A 16,965-nucleotide genomic window follows, 5' to 3' on the forward strand; every position below is an offset into this window, starting at 1 on the left:
GTCCAGCAGGTGCGTTTCAACGGCCCGATAGTGCCGGGAGATTAATTCTTGATATCTGTCGTGCTTATCCCCCCCCCCGTCCTCTCTTCTCGTGCCGTCATCACAATCAGCTGAGAACCAGAGCACACGGCAAAGGCAGGGGTGTGGGGGGGTGGTCATAGTGTTAGGGATACCATGAAAGTGATGGTCAAGCGTTTAGACTACATGGTTAGAGAATAGTGCTCCGTTTTGTGGTTCGTAGTTTTTGGGTTCAGCCATGATTTATCCACTGCTGAGTGAAGGTCTTCCCAAGCTGTTGCCAACTGTCACTATCTTACGATAAAATTATCCATATTCAACAGTCAACACCATTCTGCTCAGTTTATAGTGAGAGGTTGCGGGTTCTCTCCTTTTGCTGCCAAATCCGTCACCAGTTTCGAGTGTGATGGTTATCCTTAGTTTATTAATCATGTCCGATTCAAAAGTAATCACTCAAAAACTCGATTGATCAGTTAAATCACCTTTCAGCATATGACACAGGACAAAGCAGACACAAGTGTCCCACAAACCCATATGACTCCTTGCCAGCAAATCAATCTTCTCAAGACCACTATTGATAATTTTATCATCGCTCTTATCAAAGACCGCACGCAATTGTAGGGGATCCAGGGGGTTGGGGGGGATCATACGGGAGCTCTAATGATGCCCCCCCCCACCTCTCCCAACCGCCTCCCACCTCCCAGGTTCTATAAAAAGGGCCTTCGATGAGCAGGAACTCACCGACTTGAAACGAGACTCGGACAAGATGCTGGCCCTGATTGCCTCCGTGTTCCTCCTGGTGCAGGGTAGGTGTTGTCATCATCGTTGTCATCATCACCTTTGCCACCACTACCATAATCACAACTCACTCATCATCCCTCTAAAACCGTGACCGCCAATGTGCCAATGCCTCTCCGTACCAACTCATAGCTCCCCATGGTCCCATGTTTCCCCATGCCTTCCTAGTATCTTCCCACGTATGCACTGCGGCTTCCAATGTCTCTCCATGCCCCCCTGTATCTCTCTGCATCCCCTTGAGTTTTGCCATGTCTTCCTGTGTTCCTCGTGTCTCATGTCTCATGTCTTCCTATGCCTCTGTGTCTCCTCGTGTCTCCCTGGCGTGCCCGTGTCTGCACAGCGACTGCACAGGGCTGTGGGGTGCCCAGTTACCCTCCCATCGACAGCCGCGTCGTCAATGGCGTGGAGGCGAAGCCCAACAGCTGGCCCTGGCAGGTGCGTGCCACGGTCTGGCTCCGCGAGCCTCGAAAACAATAACCACAATTTATAGGGCGCACTTATTTCGTGAATCGGACGCGATGTTCAAGAGTCCAGAGGCGTGGAGCCGAAGCCCAGGGTCTCGTGTACAACAGCCTGCACAGGTGAGCCTGGACAGATGAGAGCCGGGACGGGGGAGGCTGGACAGGTGCAAGTGAAAAGGATAGCCTAAACAAGTTAGAGCCTGAACAGCTGAGCCTGAACAGGTGTCAGTCTTGAGCTGGTGCTGATGGTGGTTGGATGCTATGAATGTGCTGCAGTGGGAGAGTTCCAGATAGCTGCCACTGAAGCCACAGAGAAAGGCTGCTCGGCCAGGGTGGCACTGGTTCTGGGTGCGACGAACCCGAGCGACCCGAGATTCGATTTGCGATCACGGCTAACACCAGTATCGATTGTCTGAACCGGTCCTGGGCCTCCGCTAGGTCGACTCAGCCTCAAATGAGTACCCGGTGCATTGTGTGAACATCGCCACTGGGGAGACTAAGGTGGCCGGGCGCTGTGCTGGCCTTCATAAATGCTCGCTAATAGAACTTTCCCCAATGGTCTATCGAGGATATAGGGGGATCTTTGTCTTTAGCGTGCGAATGCGATTGAGAGGCCATTGCGCGCAAACCACCATTGATGCCGCAACCCCTCGGCATCGGAAAAGCCACCGAATCCTTCCCAGCCGAACACTCTGCCGACCTTGAATGACAAACCACATTAAAAAAAGTTTGCACTGTTCCAGCCCAAATGTCTAAATTAGCGTGTGTCCGCATGTTGTTGCGACTGCGATCGCTGTGTCCAGTGTATGTTGTGTGATGCCAGTTTTTTTCGTTTCGTGTATAGTTGTGGTGGTTGATGGGTTGTGGTGGTCTCTTGTGGTTGTGGCTGCTGTAGATTTCCCTGCAGTACCTGTCTGGCACAGCCTGGTACCACACGTGCGGTGGGACCCTGATCGACCCCCAGTGGGTGCTCACGGCGGCCCACTGCATCTCGTGAGTTCCACCACCACCTCATCACCACCTCATCATCTCCACCTCATCATCATATCATCAACGCATCGCCTGAGTTCCACACCACGTCATCATCACCACCTCATCATTACTAACATCTCTAGAATCGCCATCTCATCATCTTCACCCGCATCGCCATCGCCATCACGTCAACGCATACGTCCACATGCATCTATCCATAACCATGTGTCCTTGTGCACGCCTATCATTTTATCAATATCGCCATCATCTCATTACCACCACCATCACCACCTAAAATATATAAACACCATCTCCACATGTCCACAAGGGTCTGTCTGTTACGTACGAGGAAACTAAATTGACTGGGAAATCTGCAGTGAGGCGGAACAGCTCATCTTTGTATTGGCGACAGATTGGACATCAAAGCATTTGTGAGTTTTCAGTCCGGCAATTTTAGTCAACATCAAAGCAAAATAGAGGCAGACCTCGCTTAGCGCGACACTGTGGAACGCCGATTCGTTACGGGGCTCTTTGTTCCCGGAGAGCATTTTGAGAGAAACAAAAATTCTAAGAAAATCAAAACATCTATGAAGGGCTCTCGAGTGAGAACAGGCAACAGTGCTGGTTGAGGATACAGAAAGGTCCCCACCCCCCATCATTCGCTCAGCTAATGAGAGCGACGCCAACCAGAACCCGCCCATTGCAATTCGGTTATCGCGGTTCGTAGTCACAATCACATTTATTTATTAATTTTAAAATATTTTTCGGCCAATGTTAGCCAGGTGAGAATTGACGAGACCGGAATAGAGTCTCAGGTTCCATGTTAAATAAACCTCGCCACACAAATGTAGACTGAGGGCACCATCGCCAAGGTCGCGAAGGTCCTTCTCTGAGCATGACCCGGACTGGGAGCGTAGCAGCAGCGGCCTTCCAACCTCGTCTTCTACCGCGACCATGTAGGAGCACAGGAGAATACACTCGAGAGTAGAGTACACACTGATGCTTTAATCATTTCGTCTTTTTATTTATGAAATCAAGTTTACCATCCATGTTATCATAGTAGTTATCTCGGTTAACGTGTTTAATCCATAACTGTCAACCCGTACGGTTTACCCCGTATTCTTGTACAGGGAAATTGAGTTTCAGGTCCATACAGCGTAGAGCCGTTTCAATACGGGCAACAGTTTTTTAACGTCTATATTTGTGTGTTTTCTCTTGTGATGGGACTTTGTGTGATGAACGTTGAGATTTATAAAGGCACGGGGTGGCCAATAAGGTCTGAATTGGTCTGTAATAAAGTAGGCACTAATAAGGGGTTGATAGGTATGTCAATCCGTTCCACGAAAACTGTTAACCGAAATAACTGTTGAATCGAATTCACTTATTAATTGATCAATAATTCAAACAATTAGTCTGCAAGAGAGCTGTTGTTTCCACTGCCAAAACAGAAAACGTAATAATGTAAAGCCAGTCGACGTCTAAACGCTCACAAATGGGCGTCGCTGATTGGCTGAGGGCACGGCTCAGCCCCACTAACGAGCGCTTGGATTGGCCGAAATTGGCCATCGTATGCATATCATGTAAACATACTGTTACATCAACAATGTTATTGTTAGTCAACAATGTTAACGCGAACCGAAACCATGGGGGGTCCAATGGGAGGCGAAACGTTAACCGAAAAATCATAAACCGATGAATGCATCTTGAGCCACTAAACGAGGGCTACCTGTACAAGTGAGGTCATTATATCAACCCCTTCCCCTAACCATCCTGTCTGAAAACGTTAGACATCGAAGCAATCGTCAAACCATACAACACTTCAGGACGAAGCAGTCAAAACCCATTTGCGAATGACAAAGCAACTAATTTAAGACCGGAACAATAGGATTTCTCTACAACTCTGGCTGTCACCTGATGATGCTGGTTGTAATTACTGGCGAAACGTCACGGTACTCGAATTGGTACAGCGAGTGTTAGATCACCACATTTGTCACACTGTCTGTGGTAGCTCCCGCACGTACCGCGTGGCTTTGGGAGAGCACCTCCTGTCGGTCGAGGAGGGCGGAGACGAGTATCATGACGTGGCCCAGATCCTGGTGCACGCCGGATGGAACGGCAACAACGTCGCTGGCGGGTGAGTCATCTCCACATTGACAAACGTGCTTTGAGATCATTGAGATTGTCCTTTTGCTGTTATAAATGTCCAAATGATGGGCCACTTTGTTGAGCTTTCGTCTGTGATAGGCAGGTTGCTTCTGAAAAATAAGTTAATACCTCAGTGGGCATTGCCTGGTAGGATAGGGTTTAGTTGTATTTGTGTGTTTGGGTGATTATTCTTTTTATCCCGTGCCCCTGCTGTACATATGTGAAAAATAGCTTCATGGCTCATCGGATTACTCCAGTATAAATAGGGGATGTTGACGCGTGCTCGGGGGAGAGATTGTTTCCTCCGAGAGCGCATTTGTGTCAAGAATATGAGGGAATTTGTTTTATTGATTCAACTAAAGCCTTTTATCTGAAGACCGCCTCATCTCTCTCTACCGATAAATGTCCATCGCAGAGCAGTCAAACCCGATAGCTTTTTCTTTTTAATTCGCAGAGCTGGATATTAGGCAAAGTGCTGTAAGTGGAAGAACGCAACACGCTCAGTAACTGGTGACTGGGCTGAGACCATCTACTCTTATCAGCTCGCTGCAATTGAGAACCCAATTTAACCACGAGTGGCTGAAACCTGGCATCCAAACCCAGGATATCAGCAGCGCCATCTCGGCAACTCTTGGCCCCTGTGCCACGTGGTTAACTCGCGCCCAGCAACTTGAGATGCCGTCACATATAAACGCAGAATAAATACAAATTGCAGGCGACGGGTCTAGCAAGAAGGCCACCACCAGAGGGCGTAGTGGGGCACTTTGGCGCTTGGGGGCATTTCGTTGCTCTTCCCCCGTCTCTACTGCAGCGCCGCCACCACCCACAGTTGAGCCACCAGCCGCCACTGGCGGCGCCATCCTTGGGAATGGGGTGCCCGGAGCAGCCGGCCTGCCCGGCCAGCCCACCCCTCCCACTACATCACCAGCTGTGAACTCTAACCATGACCTCTGGCCGTGCCCTAACCAGGAATGACATCGCTCTCATCCGCCTGGCCAACCCCGCGATCTTGAGCAACAAGATCCAGCCGGCCTGCCTGCCCACCGCTGGGGTGGTTCTGCCCGACAACTACATCTGCTACGTCACGGGCTGGGGCCGTATCGCCAGTGAGTCTGGACCAACGCCTTGCTCTATCCTGTTGCTTGCGCACACCTATGAAGTCCAGAGGTGGTGGGGCCATCTGCCAGCACCACACATACCCTGCCACTGATGTCTCAAAGCCATTTGCAAGCATTCGTGAACGCATTTCTATCACCACACCACTACCGCTATCACCACCGCCGTCATCACCACCACCACCAATACCACTGCTGCCACTACAACTACCACCAATACCATCACCGCCAGAACTTCCACCAGCACCAATGCCACCCTCCATCCCCCATGTGCTCACGTCGCTGTGGTCATGTATTGAGTGTCCCTCCTTGCTCCATTCTCATTTCACGTTCAGCTGGAGGCGCCCTGCCCGATGCCCTGCAGCAGGCCAACCTTCCCGTGGTGGACTACGCCACGTGCAGCCAGCCTAGCTGGTGGTCGACCAACGTGAAGACCACCATGGTCTGTGCCGGAGGAGATGGATACGACTCGGCGTGCAACGTAAGGAGGAGCGCTACTCAGAAAAGACTCGGAGCAATTGGGCCCGATTAACCCAGGATGGCCAGCTTGAGAATGGCCTCGTGATATGGAGTGATCACCATCTCTGATACGTGGTGGGTTTGTCGCAAGTGGCGGCCAGTAATCCTCCAGTGGCTGGGGAGGCAGCACCCAAGGTTGGTGGATCACCGCATAGATGTTACGAAACTCCCTTCCCGCGGGTGAGCGTCGAGGAGGTGTCATAACTGTCTCGCAAGGAGAAGGCGGTGAAGAAAAGTGCGGACTGATATAATCTGTTTCTGTCTCTTTGGGATGGAGCATTGCTGCCTCGCATGCGTGGGTTTATTCCGGGTGCGCCGGTTTCCTCGTTAATTTACTGAATGTCTTCATACAAAACATCTGCTTGGCTCAAAGACTCTTACCAGCTGAAATATCTTAATATACGCTCTGTAGAGCTCCATCTCGTGGGGCTCTCCAGAGCTCCGTCTCGTGGGGCTCTCCAGAGCTCCGTCTCGTGGGGCTCTCCAGAGCTCCATTTAGTGGAGCGAGCAATTCCAGGGCTGCGCCTTTAACATTTTCACACGCACGCCTTCCATCGCACCCTCACCTGTGATCCCGCATTTCTCCTCCATACCCCCCACCCGTGCCACTGCAGGGCGACTCTGGCGGCCCCCTGAACTGCATCAACTCTGCCGGCATATGGGAGGTGCACGGCATCACTAGCTTCGGGTCTTCTATGGGCTGCAACTACATCCGCAAGCCCAGTGTGTTCACCCGCGTGTCGGCGTTCAACGACTGGATCGCCAACGTGAGTTCAATGGGAGGGTACTGGGAGGACCTGGGCGCCCCCCCCCCCCCATCGCCGACCCCCCCCCCCCACCCAAGTACAGCAGTCGCTCTTAAGATTCGTCGTAAATCCAGCCGCTGTGGTCGTAGTGCGATTAAAAACGAGAAGACGGATCGCGAGTCAAAAGTAAATGGGGGAGTCGTGGTGAGGTCGTGCAACTTCTCATGTTAAGGGTGTTGCTAAAGGGAAACATCATCACTCTCACGGTGTGAACGTTTCTATGAATGTCGATGACTGTGGTGATGTTTGTAATGTTGACATGAGCGTCATTAATGTTATTATCCACCTTGTTGTTGGTCATTGTTACTTTATTATGGGCGCCACGGTGGCGAGATGTTAACTACCTCGCCTGGTATACAGGTCGTGGGTTCGATCCCAACTCTGACCCGTATATTTGGAGTTTGTATGTTCTCCCACTGGTCACGTGAATTCTTCTCCGAATCCACCAGTTTTTCCCTCCACATTTATAAACACGCGTTTAGAGTATTTGGTTGCTATAAATATCTACTTGACGAAAAGCCACTTCGTTGAGCTATAAATTGTGGCCAGGTCGCCTGACCTAATCAAGTTTAAAAAATATATTATTCTTAGTTATTATCGGTTATTGTCGACTTGCGAGTGGTCTTGACCGCTCGTAATATTTTCTCAAAACATTTCAAATACTGTAACTCTTTATTTACTTGGCGTCAAAACTATTGCCGTAAACCAGACTTATGACATTGCAGCGGTGTTGTAATATGTTTCATACAGACCTATAACAATGTTTTGTCATCATCATCCAAATAATCACCACTCATGTTAGCCATCACCAATAATCTTACAGCACAGTGCGCAGTAAAGTCCAGGAGGTCTCAAGACATGTCACGTTGTTTTTCCACTGCAGAAACCGAACCGTGCCGCTGATGTCACATGCAGTGAACTGAGTCAAGATGCGTGTAGATGCAACCGAGCTAAATTCACGTCTTGCCAGGATAGAGTTTAATGGTCTGGTTCTGGCTCAGATCGGCAAACAGTGGAAAACCACGCATACTGTGACGACCCTGCACTGTACACCTGTACTTACCTGATACCCACGCCTCTCTCTCTCTCTCCTCCCGCTCCTCCCCCTCAACTAGGTCATGGAAGTCTATGGTGCCCGTGATGGTCCCGATGCGATGGTCACTTACTACTAAGCAGATCTAATGGATAGACGGAGCACCTTTGTATGCTGGTGCGGAACAAACTGAAGACTCCATTGCTAAACTGTGATTGTTTGATGATGATAATTATCATGAGTGAGATGGAATCGTGGTTCAATAAAGGATTTGTTTTATTGTGATCCGGAGTGATGGGCATTTTTTTTACGAATGAGATTAAAGATTGCTTTTGATTTATCATAATCATATTAATAGTTTCAGCAAATACTCGCTCAGAGATCGAGCCAGTATTTGCTCGATCTCTGAGATAAAGAGGACAACTCAGAGGCGCGAGGAGGAATTATAGACAAGCGGGAAGGGCAGCAGCCATGATCCGGCACCAAATTCCCTCCCCAAGTTCTGCAATCCTCTGCGTATGAAAGTGTTATTGGTCAATTTTTGAGCGTTTACGCGTGGGGCATGATTGGAGCACCTGGATAAACTTCATGCGTGCGAGGGGGCAACATTGTTCACGCTGGCTTGTACCGCCTTCTCCTGGTGAGCCAGGGCAGGGGCACTGCCTTCGACGCCCACAGGAAGGGAGTTTCGCAACATATATGCCATCCACCAACCCTCATTGCCTCCACCAGTGCTGGATTACGGGCCATGTGCATAGCCGCCGTTTGCTGCACCACCACCATATATCCTGGCCACCAGCCCACTCATTGCTACTTTTCAATGATGGAGTCCCCCCCCCACCGTCCCCTCCTCGTACATGTGGATTTTCTCCCGCTCATTAATGTAGGTCAAATATCCCAATATAGGACCACAGAACTTTGGCAATAATTTCCGCCGGTTCTGGATGCCTTCCTGCCTTTGCCATTTCCTACGACTCTGTGCAAAAGCTGCCTGCGTTACAAATTTTACAGCCCTTGCCGTCACAGTGTTGGGTTTACGACAGCGATGGAGAACCTGCAGCTTTACGTATTACGGCTCAGGGTCACAACCGGCCTACACCACAGATTAAAACCGCGAACCCCTACAACAAGCGGCGAACACGCTACAGCTAGGCCACGCAAATGGGTTGTTTTGCCAAATGCGCACGCCAATTGTCAACGATCTATTTCCTTTATTCAGAACAGCCTCAGGCTTGCATCCTCCCAGCACCCTAGATAATAAACAGCTGACTATTGCGGGTTTCCTAGAGACAAAAAAAACATTCCACACGTTTGTCAATCACACTGTGTGTGTGTGTGGCCTTAAAAGGAAAAAAAATATATGAAAGGCAATGTTTGGGGCAATGACCCATTTGCATAGCACACAAAGAGGTCAGTAGAGCGATATCGCGGATAGATTAAGAGTTGGAGTTTTCACTTGTTTACACCATGGCTATACGTCTCCACTGTCTGGCCTCTATCCCTGTGTAATAATACTCTGGAGACGGCTTGTGGAATCGGTCCTTTTATTTACTTTTCTCAGTTCACAAGCACTCCCCGTTGCTGGCAGGCAAAGGGAAGTGGGCAGACAGATCGCAAGAGACGCACCGCCACGTGGCACTCGGAGCCCCGCTCGCGCGTGGCCCCTCTCTGTCTTCGTTCCTTGTCTGACCACGTGTCCCCCGGCTCTTCCCTTATTTAATGCCTGGGTCACGTGGTACGCTCCAGCCAATCCTTAATAGCCTGCGCTGAATGTTCCAGATTCCTCCATCAACTCCCGGGACCAGGCCCCTGACTTGTCTTCCCATTGGCTGAGGCCAAGAGCAGCAGAACCAATCATCCTAACTGATATCCCTCGATCACGCCAGGGCCATGCTCCCAGGTTCTCCCCCCATTGGCTGTAGAGCAGGACCGGCAGAGCCAATCACCACGTGAGCTGGACATAGGCTCTCATCACATCACCCCCCCCCCCCCCGGTGAAAAAGTCAGCCGTCTCGGCTGGGAAAAGGGTGACAAGCCGATCCCATAAAGTTGCTTATTAGGGCGTCTAAGACGCATTCACAAGGAAAAGGGTGAAACAGGCGTCTATGCGCCGAAACAAAATCACCCATGAACAACAGACATACATTAGGGCGCCCCTGCAGCGCAGTAACAACAGGGAAGGGACTGCAAGGCAATCAATGCTATTGAAACGGAAGAGATTTCGACCGCGTACGCGCCGCTGGACCCTCTCTGCTTCCTGCGCATGGTCGCCTTGCCGCCGGATCTGCAGGAAGTGGTTGACGTGAAGAAGAAGGAGAATGTTCGGTTTCAGTCGTATCCGGGGTAGGTCCCGTTGGAGGAGGGACGGCGGGGGTCTCATCAGCCCTCAAAACCTGTTCATCTGCGGGTGGCACAACACAGTCCCGCTGGGGATCAACGGGCGAGGCAAGCGGCATATTCGGCACAGCAGACCCCGGCAGGTCAACAAGTGGAGATGAGGGGTCGGCACGCGGGTCAACGTAGGGTTTGAGTCGCGACGAATGGACGTACCACCGACGTTTTCCGTATTGGACGCGAACACTTTGTGGGTTCCGAATGTCCACCAACGTCACAGGCCCCCGCCAAGGCCTGTGCAGTTTAGGGGATGTGCCCGCTGGCACCTGAGGACAGTGGAGCCATGCCAGATCGCCCACCGACCAGGGCATGTGAGTACGCGATCGACGCACACACCTCTCGTTCCTTGCCTGCGTACGGGCCGTCGCACATCTGGCGGCCTCTCCCGCCTCTGCAACCAGTGCAAGCGAGTCCCGTACGTGATCAGGCAAGGAAAGGGACGGCTGTTTACTCGGCGTACCCAGTTGCACATCAATGGGGGGTGCATTCTCACGACCATACATCAGGAAAAATGGCGAATATCCCGTGGACGCGTGCGGAACCATGCGGTAGGCCGCTAGAACGCCCGGTATGTGCAAGTCCCAATCGGTCTGTTTTTCACTCACCGTGTGACAAAGCATAGCCAAAAGGGTGCGGTTAAATCGTTCCACCATGCCACCCGTTTGCGGATGGTAAGGGGAAGTGCGGATTTTTTTGGTGCCCAGCGCATCACAAACCTCCTTGAGCAATTTGGAGGAGAAGTTACGTCCCTGATCTGTGAGCAGCCTCTCTCTCTCTTTGTTCCTTGTCTGACCACGTGTCCCACGGCTCTTCCCTTATTTAATGCCTGGGTAACGTGGTACGCTCCAACCAATCCTTAATAGCCTGCGCTGAATGTTCCAGATTCCTCCATCAACTCCCGGGACCACGCCCCTGACTTGTCTTCCCATTGGCTGAGGCCAAGAGCAGCAGAACCAATCATCCTAACTGATATCCCTCGATCACGCCAGGGCCATGCTCCCAGGTTCTCCCCCCATTGGCTGTAGAGCAGGACCGGCAGAGCCAATCACCACGTGAGCTGGACATAGGCTCTCATCACATCACCCCCCACCCCCCCCCCCCCCCCCCCCGGTGAAAAAGTCAGCCGTCTCGGCTGGGAAAAGGGTGACAAGTCGATCCCATAAAGTTGCTTATTAGGGCGTCTAAGACGCATTCACAAGGAAAAGGGTGAAACAGGCGTCTATGCGCCGAAACAAAAACAAAATCACCCATGAACAACAGACATACATTAGGGCGCCCCTGCAGCGCAGTAACAACAGGGAAGGGACTGCAAGGCAATCAATGCTATTGAAACGGAAGAGATTTCGACCGCGTACGCGCCGCTGGACCCTCTCTGCTTCCTGCGCATGGTCGCCTTGCCGCCGGATCTGCAGGAAGTGGTTGACGTGAAGAAGAAGGAGAATGTTCGGTTTCAGTCATATCCGGGGTAGGTCCCGTTGGAGGAGGGACGGCGGGGGTCTCATCAGCCCTCAAAACCTGTTCATCTGCGGGTGGCACAACACAGTCCCGCTGGGGATCAACGGGCGAGGCAAGCGGCATATTCGGCACAGCAGACCCCGGCAGGTCAACAAGTGGAGATGAGGGGTCGGCACGCGGGTCAACGTAGGGTTTGAGTCGCGACGAATGGACGTACCACCGACGTTTTCCGTATTGGACGCGAACACTTTGTGGGTTCCGAATGTCCACCAACGTCACAGGCCCCCGCCAAGGCCTGTGCAGTTTAGGGGATGTGCCCGCTGGCACCTGAGGACAGTGGAGCCATGCCAGATCGCCCACCGACCAGGGCATGTGAGTACGCGATCGACGCACACACCTCTCGTTCCTTGCCTGCGTACGGGCCGTCGCACATCTGGCGGCCTCTCCCGCCTCTGCAACCAGTGCAAGCGAGTCCCATACGTGATCAGGCAAGGAAAGGGACGGCTGTTTACTCGGCGTACCCAGTTGCACATCAATGGGGGGTGCATTCTCACGACCATACATCAGGAAAAATGGCGAATATCCCGTGGACGCGTGCGGAACCATGCGGTAGGCCGCTAGAACGCCCGGTATGTGCAAGTCCCAATCGGTCTGTTTTTCACTCACCGTGTGACAAAGCATAGCCAAAAGGGTGCGGTTAAATCGTTCCACCATGCCACCCGTTTGCGGATGGTAAAGGGAAGTGCGGATTTTTTTGGTGCCCAGCGCATCACAAACCTCCTTGAGCAATTTGGAGGAGAAGTTACGTCCCTGATCTGTGAGCAGCCTCTCTCTCTCTTCGTTCCTTGTCTGATCACGTGTTCCTCGGCTCTTCCCTTATTTAATGCCTGGGTCACGTGGTACGCTCCAGCCAATCCTTAATAGCCTGCGCTGAATGTTCCAGATTCCTCCATCAACTCCCGGGACCACGCCCCTGACTTGTCTTCCCATTGGCTGAGGCCAAGAGCAGCAGAACCAATCATCCTAACTGACATCCCTCGATCACGCCAGGGCCATGCTCCCAGGCTCTCCCTCCATTGGCTGTAGAGCAGGACCGGCAGAGCCAATCACCACTTGAGCCGGACATAGGCTCTCATTACACCTGTACTATGAGGAAAGGCCATTGCTCGTAGCATTGCCTGTGATATTTTTTTCCCTTCGAGGTCACAGCTTTGACGATCGCTTTGAGTGTGTTTTGTGAGTTGTGCTTTGTGAACCACAGCCGACGCAGCATCACCGAGGCCGTTTGCCATTATGACTGCAGGTATTGTGGTCTATGTAAACATGACTCCTTGTAAAAAAAGGTGTCAGTTTTGTTGCCAGATAGAAGGGTAAAAAACCAATTATCATATTTTTTACTGGCAAATGAGGTTCCAATGGTGTAAATGCTTACCCCGAGCTCTCATACTCTGATGATGCATTGTCTTTGAGTTGTGCGCCTTTGGCGTCATCTGGTCCAAACCATGTGAGACTAGGCTCTAAGGAAAGCTGTCTCGGGTGTGGACTATCTCGGCCTCGCCATGCGCTGCGTTGCACCGCTAGTCGAGTAGATAACCATGTGTTCAATAAACCCTCGGAGCCAGGATGACCGTCCAACTCCGATCGTCATTTATTGATTGTAACAGGTAAAACTGGTGAGAAAACACAGATACAGCATCTGTTATAATTCGGAAACACCCACACAATGAACACCACAGCATCAGAACATTGTCTCAGATAACAATAGATCCTGGAAGGACCAGGCCCCCACATTACCCCTGAACAACTAGACAAAGGCACAAGCTGGTGTGTTGCATACAGGCACATAGTGTATTCATCCCACTGCACCCCAAATGTACAGCATTACACTTAACACTAAACTGTGGATGAGATACTTCGTCATCACTCTCAGGATCGCAACATAGGCACAAGTCTGACTCGACCTACTAAATCACAAGTAACATCCACAATAAGGAAAGTCACAGGCTTCGTTACTAACTAGGCCTCGTATTTACTACAACAACTTAACGGCACCATAAAGGTATTTACATTGCTATAACGGTCATTCCAACATTACAACAGCATTTCCAATATTATAGGAATATAAACAACTTACAGATAATGCTTCTTAAGCTCCCACAATGGACAAGTGCGGCTGTGGTCTCACTGAGATGCGATGCGTGCCGCCATCTTGACTTATCTCTGTAATGGCCGACGCCCGCGTGGTACAGTGGAAATCTAACATCGTCACTTCCTGGTCACGTGACCAACATTAGCATAAAAAAACAGGAACTTCCTGTGAACACACGCTCCACATCTGCCGTGAGGCAAGACACTCCCCATCTGGTATCTAGGAGATACCACCATTTATTTCCTATCTCATAAACAAGTGTATAACAACTTCAACGGGTCGACTTATTTGTCCATATCTTTGCGAGAGAGAAGTAGTACTATCTCGACTATGGGCCTGATGAAAGTTCTTGCGACACCTTGCTTCGCAATCATAACCTCGACCTTTCGAACTTTTCCATCGGCACTTGGAATCGACTTGAGGATGCGGCCCATTGACCACTCATTCCGTTTGGCTTGGTTGTCCTTCAGTAGGACGAGGTCGCCTTCTTGGATGTCTGGTCTATTAGACTGCCACTTGTTGCGCACTTGGAGTGTCGTAAGGTACTCGTTTTTCCAGCGACGCCAGAACGTGTTCGCGAAGCTCTGCACTTGTCTCCATTGACGTCTGTAGAGGTCTGCAGTGCTGGCCTCCTCGGTAGGTGCTGTGAGCACATCTGTCTTCTGGGTAAAAAGTGTAGCAGGAGTCAAGATGAATGGTGACTCCGGGTCGGTTGAGACGGGGATCAGGGGTCTTGAGTTAATTATGGCTGAGACCTCGGCCATGAGAGTGGTCAAGACCTCGTGAGAGAGCCGTGTGGACCCGACATCACATAGCATGGAGTCGAGAATGCGTCGAGCAATCCCGATCATGCGTTCCCAGGCTCCACCCATGTGTGAAGAGTGGGGAGGATTGAAGATCCATGTGCAGCCTTGGTCACCAAGGTATTTCCTGACAGAATAATCTTCGACATTCTCCGTATTGATCTTAAGCTCTTTACATGCTCCTATGAAATTGGTTCCACAATCAGAACGGAGTTGCTTGGCTGGCCCTCTGATGGCGAAGAATCTCCGGAGTGCATTTATAAAGCTCGAAGAGTCCATGGACTCGATGACTTCGATGTGCACTGCTCGTGTACTCATACAGGTGAACAGCACTGCCCAACGTTTGCTGTTCGCGAGCCCTCCTCTGGTGCGGCGGGAGATGACTGTCCACGGTCCGAACACGTCAATCCCTACAGAGGTGAAGGGAGGTTCCACACTGAGTCGATCGGCTGGGAGGTCTGCCATTTTCTGTTCTTCCTGTTTTCCACGTAGCTTGCGACACCGGATACACTTGTGGATTGTGCTGGCGATGCACCTCTTTGCTCCAACGATCCACAGCCCTGCAGATCGGATTGCTCCTTCTGTGAAGTGCCGACCTTGGTGCTTGACCTTCTCGTGGTAGTGGCGCACGAGTAAGATTGCGATGTGGCTCTTGCTTGGGATTATGAGGGGGTTTCGTTCCTTCTCATCTAATTTTGCATTCCCTAGCTGACCACCGATCCTGAGCAAGTCGTCTTTGTCCATCCCGGGGTTTAGCTTCCTGAGGGTGCTGACCCTAGGAAGGTCTTCTCCCTTGTTGATGGCCTTGATCTCACTTGTATAAGCTGCCTGTTGCGCACAGCGGAAGATTGATTTCCTTTTTCTGGAAAGCTCGTCTTCAGTGCGTGGCACTGTGCAGTAATGCCATCCATTGCAGCTACCAGTGGTGCCTCTCATCGGGCGATGGAAGCAGTCTGCGATATGCGTTAAATGTGCTATCGCTCGCACGAGCGTCGTCCATTTCGAGAAATGTTCAAAATGGTGTGGACTCAGTGGACTTCTTGGTCGCACATTTGTTACGAAAATTGTCACTAGAGGACGAATCTCCTTGTCGGACTCGGGCTCTAAGAGTCCAAAGGTCTCCTTGGTAGTACATGGGCCAACGTCACGTCGTAACAGGAACGCTGGACCCGTCAGCCAGATGGTTTGATTCAGCAGAGATGCAGGGACGGACCTAGTTGCGAGATCTGCTGGATTCTGGTCAGTTGGAACGTAATTCCATTGCTCCGGCTGCGTCGATCTCCTGATGCGCTCCACCCGGTTGCTGATGTAGGTGTAGAACCTTCTGGTTTGGTTGTTTATGTAGCCTAGTACGACCTTACTGTCCGTGTAGAACTTGACCGCGTCCAGTTTGACGTCAAATTCGTCTAAGATCAGTTCCACCACCTCTGTAGCAACAATGGCTCCACACAGCTCGAGCCTTGAGATGGTATGTTCCGGTTGTGGGGCCTTGCCGTGGAACTCTTTTCAGAATTCCCACTCGGACGATAGCTCCGAGTCGAGGAACGGAGAGGCCACGGTCACAGCGACCACCGCCACGACCACCAGCAGAGCGACGAGCAGCGGCTTCACCTTAGTCTTCTTCCCGTCAGTCAGGACTGGCTTGGAGAAACGTGGAGGAACAAACTCCAACGAAGACGGTGGATGCACAAGCGAAGTCATGGTGGTTTCTTCGTAAGTCTGCACGGTACAGCCTTGACTTCTCTCACCGAGTTCCTCTTTCAGCATGAAGTGGTTGGGGCACGGTTTGAAGAGCGACGTGCGTCCATTCGTGAGCACACTCGTTCTGAATGTGCTAATGTGGTCTGGTTTGTGTATTCCCTTCAGACAAACGTCACCTACGATGACCCATCCTAGGTCGAGTCTCTGGGCATAGGGAGCGTCGTGAGGTCCATTGCGTTGGTTACGAACCTTGTGGACTCTCAGCATGTCCCTGCCGAGCAGAAGTAAAATCTGTGCCGCGTGATCCAATGGCGGGATGAACTCTGCTATGGGTTTCAGGTGTGGGTGGTGACGTGCAACTTCGGGCGTGGGAATCTCACTCCTGTCGTCCGGTATCTCGTTGCACTCTGTCACCGTAGGAAGGGCTAGCTTCATGGTGCTATCTATGGTTTCCACCATGAGGCCGCTCGCTCTTCTTCCCGCTGTCTCTATCAGTCCTGAGCATGTTCTGAGCGTGTATGGAAAGGAATTCCCACCTACACTTAGCTGATCAAAGAACTCTGACCTTGCCAAAGACCTGTTGCTCTGGTCGTCCA

General features: G+C 51.3%; 1 protein-coding gene across 1 annotated transcript; it reads left to right on the forward strand.

The window, feature by feature from the left end:
• Positions 1–694: 694 nt before the first annotated feature.
• LOC144730793 (chymotrypsin-like elastase family member 2A) lies at positions 695–8,152 on the forward strand. The gene is made up of 8 exons (XM_078611545.1): positions 695–824; positions 1,157–1,251; positions 2,173–2,270; positions 4,258–4,383; positions 5,364–5,500; positions 5,845–5,990; positions 6,643–6,795; positions 7,950–8,152. Exons 1-8 carry the CDS (start codon positions 785–787, stop codon positions 8,004–8,006), a joined length of 852 nt encoding a protein of 283 aa, XP_078467671.1. The 5' UTR covers positions 695–784; the 3' UTR covers positions 8,007–8,152.
• The last annotated feature ends 8,813 nt before the right edge of the window (positions 8,153–16,965 follow it).

Source organism: Lampetra planeri, chromosome 36 (genome assembly GCF_965212315.1).
Source record: "Lampetra planeri chromosome 36, kcLamPlan1.2.h2, whole genome shotgun sequence".
Lineage (NCBI taxonomy): Eukaryota > Metazoa > Chordata > Hyperoartia > Petromyzontiformes > Petromyzontidae > Lampetra > Lampetra planeri.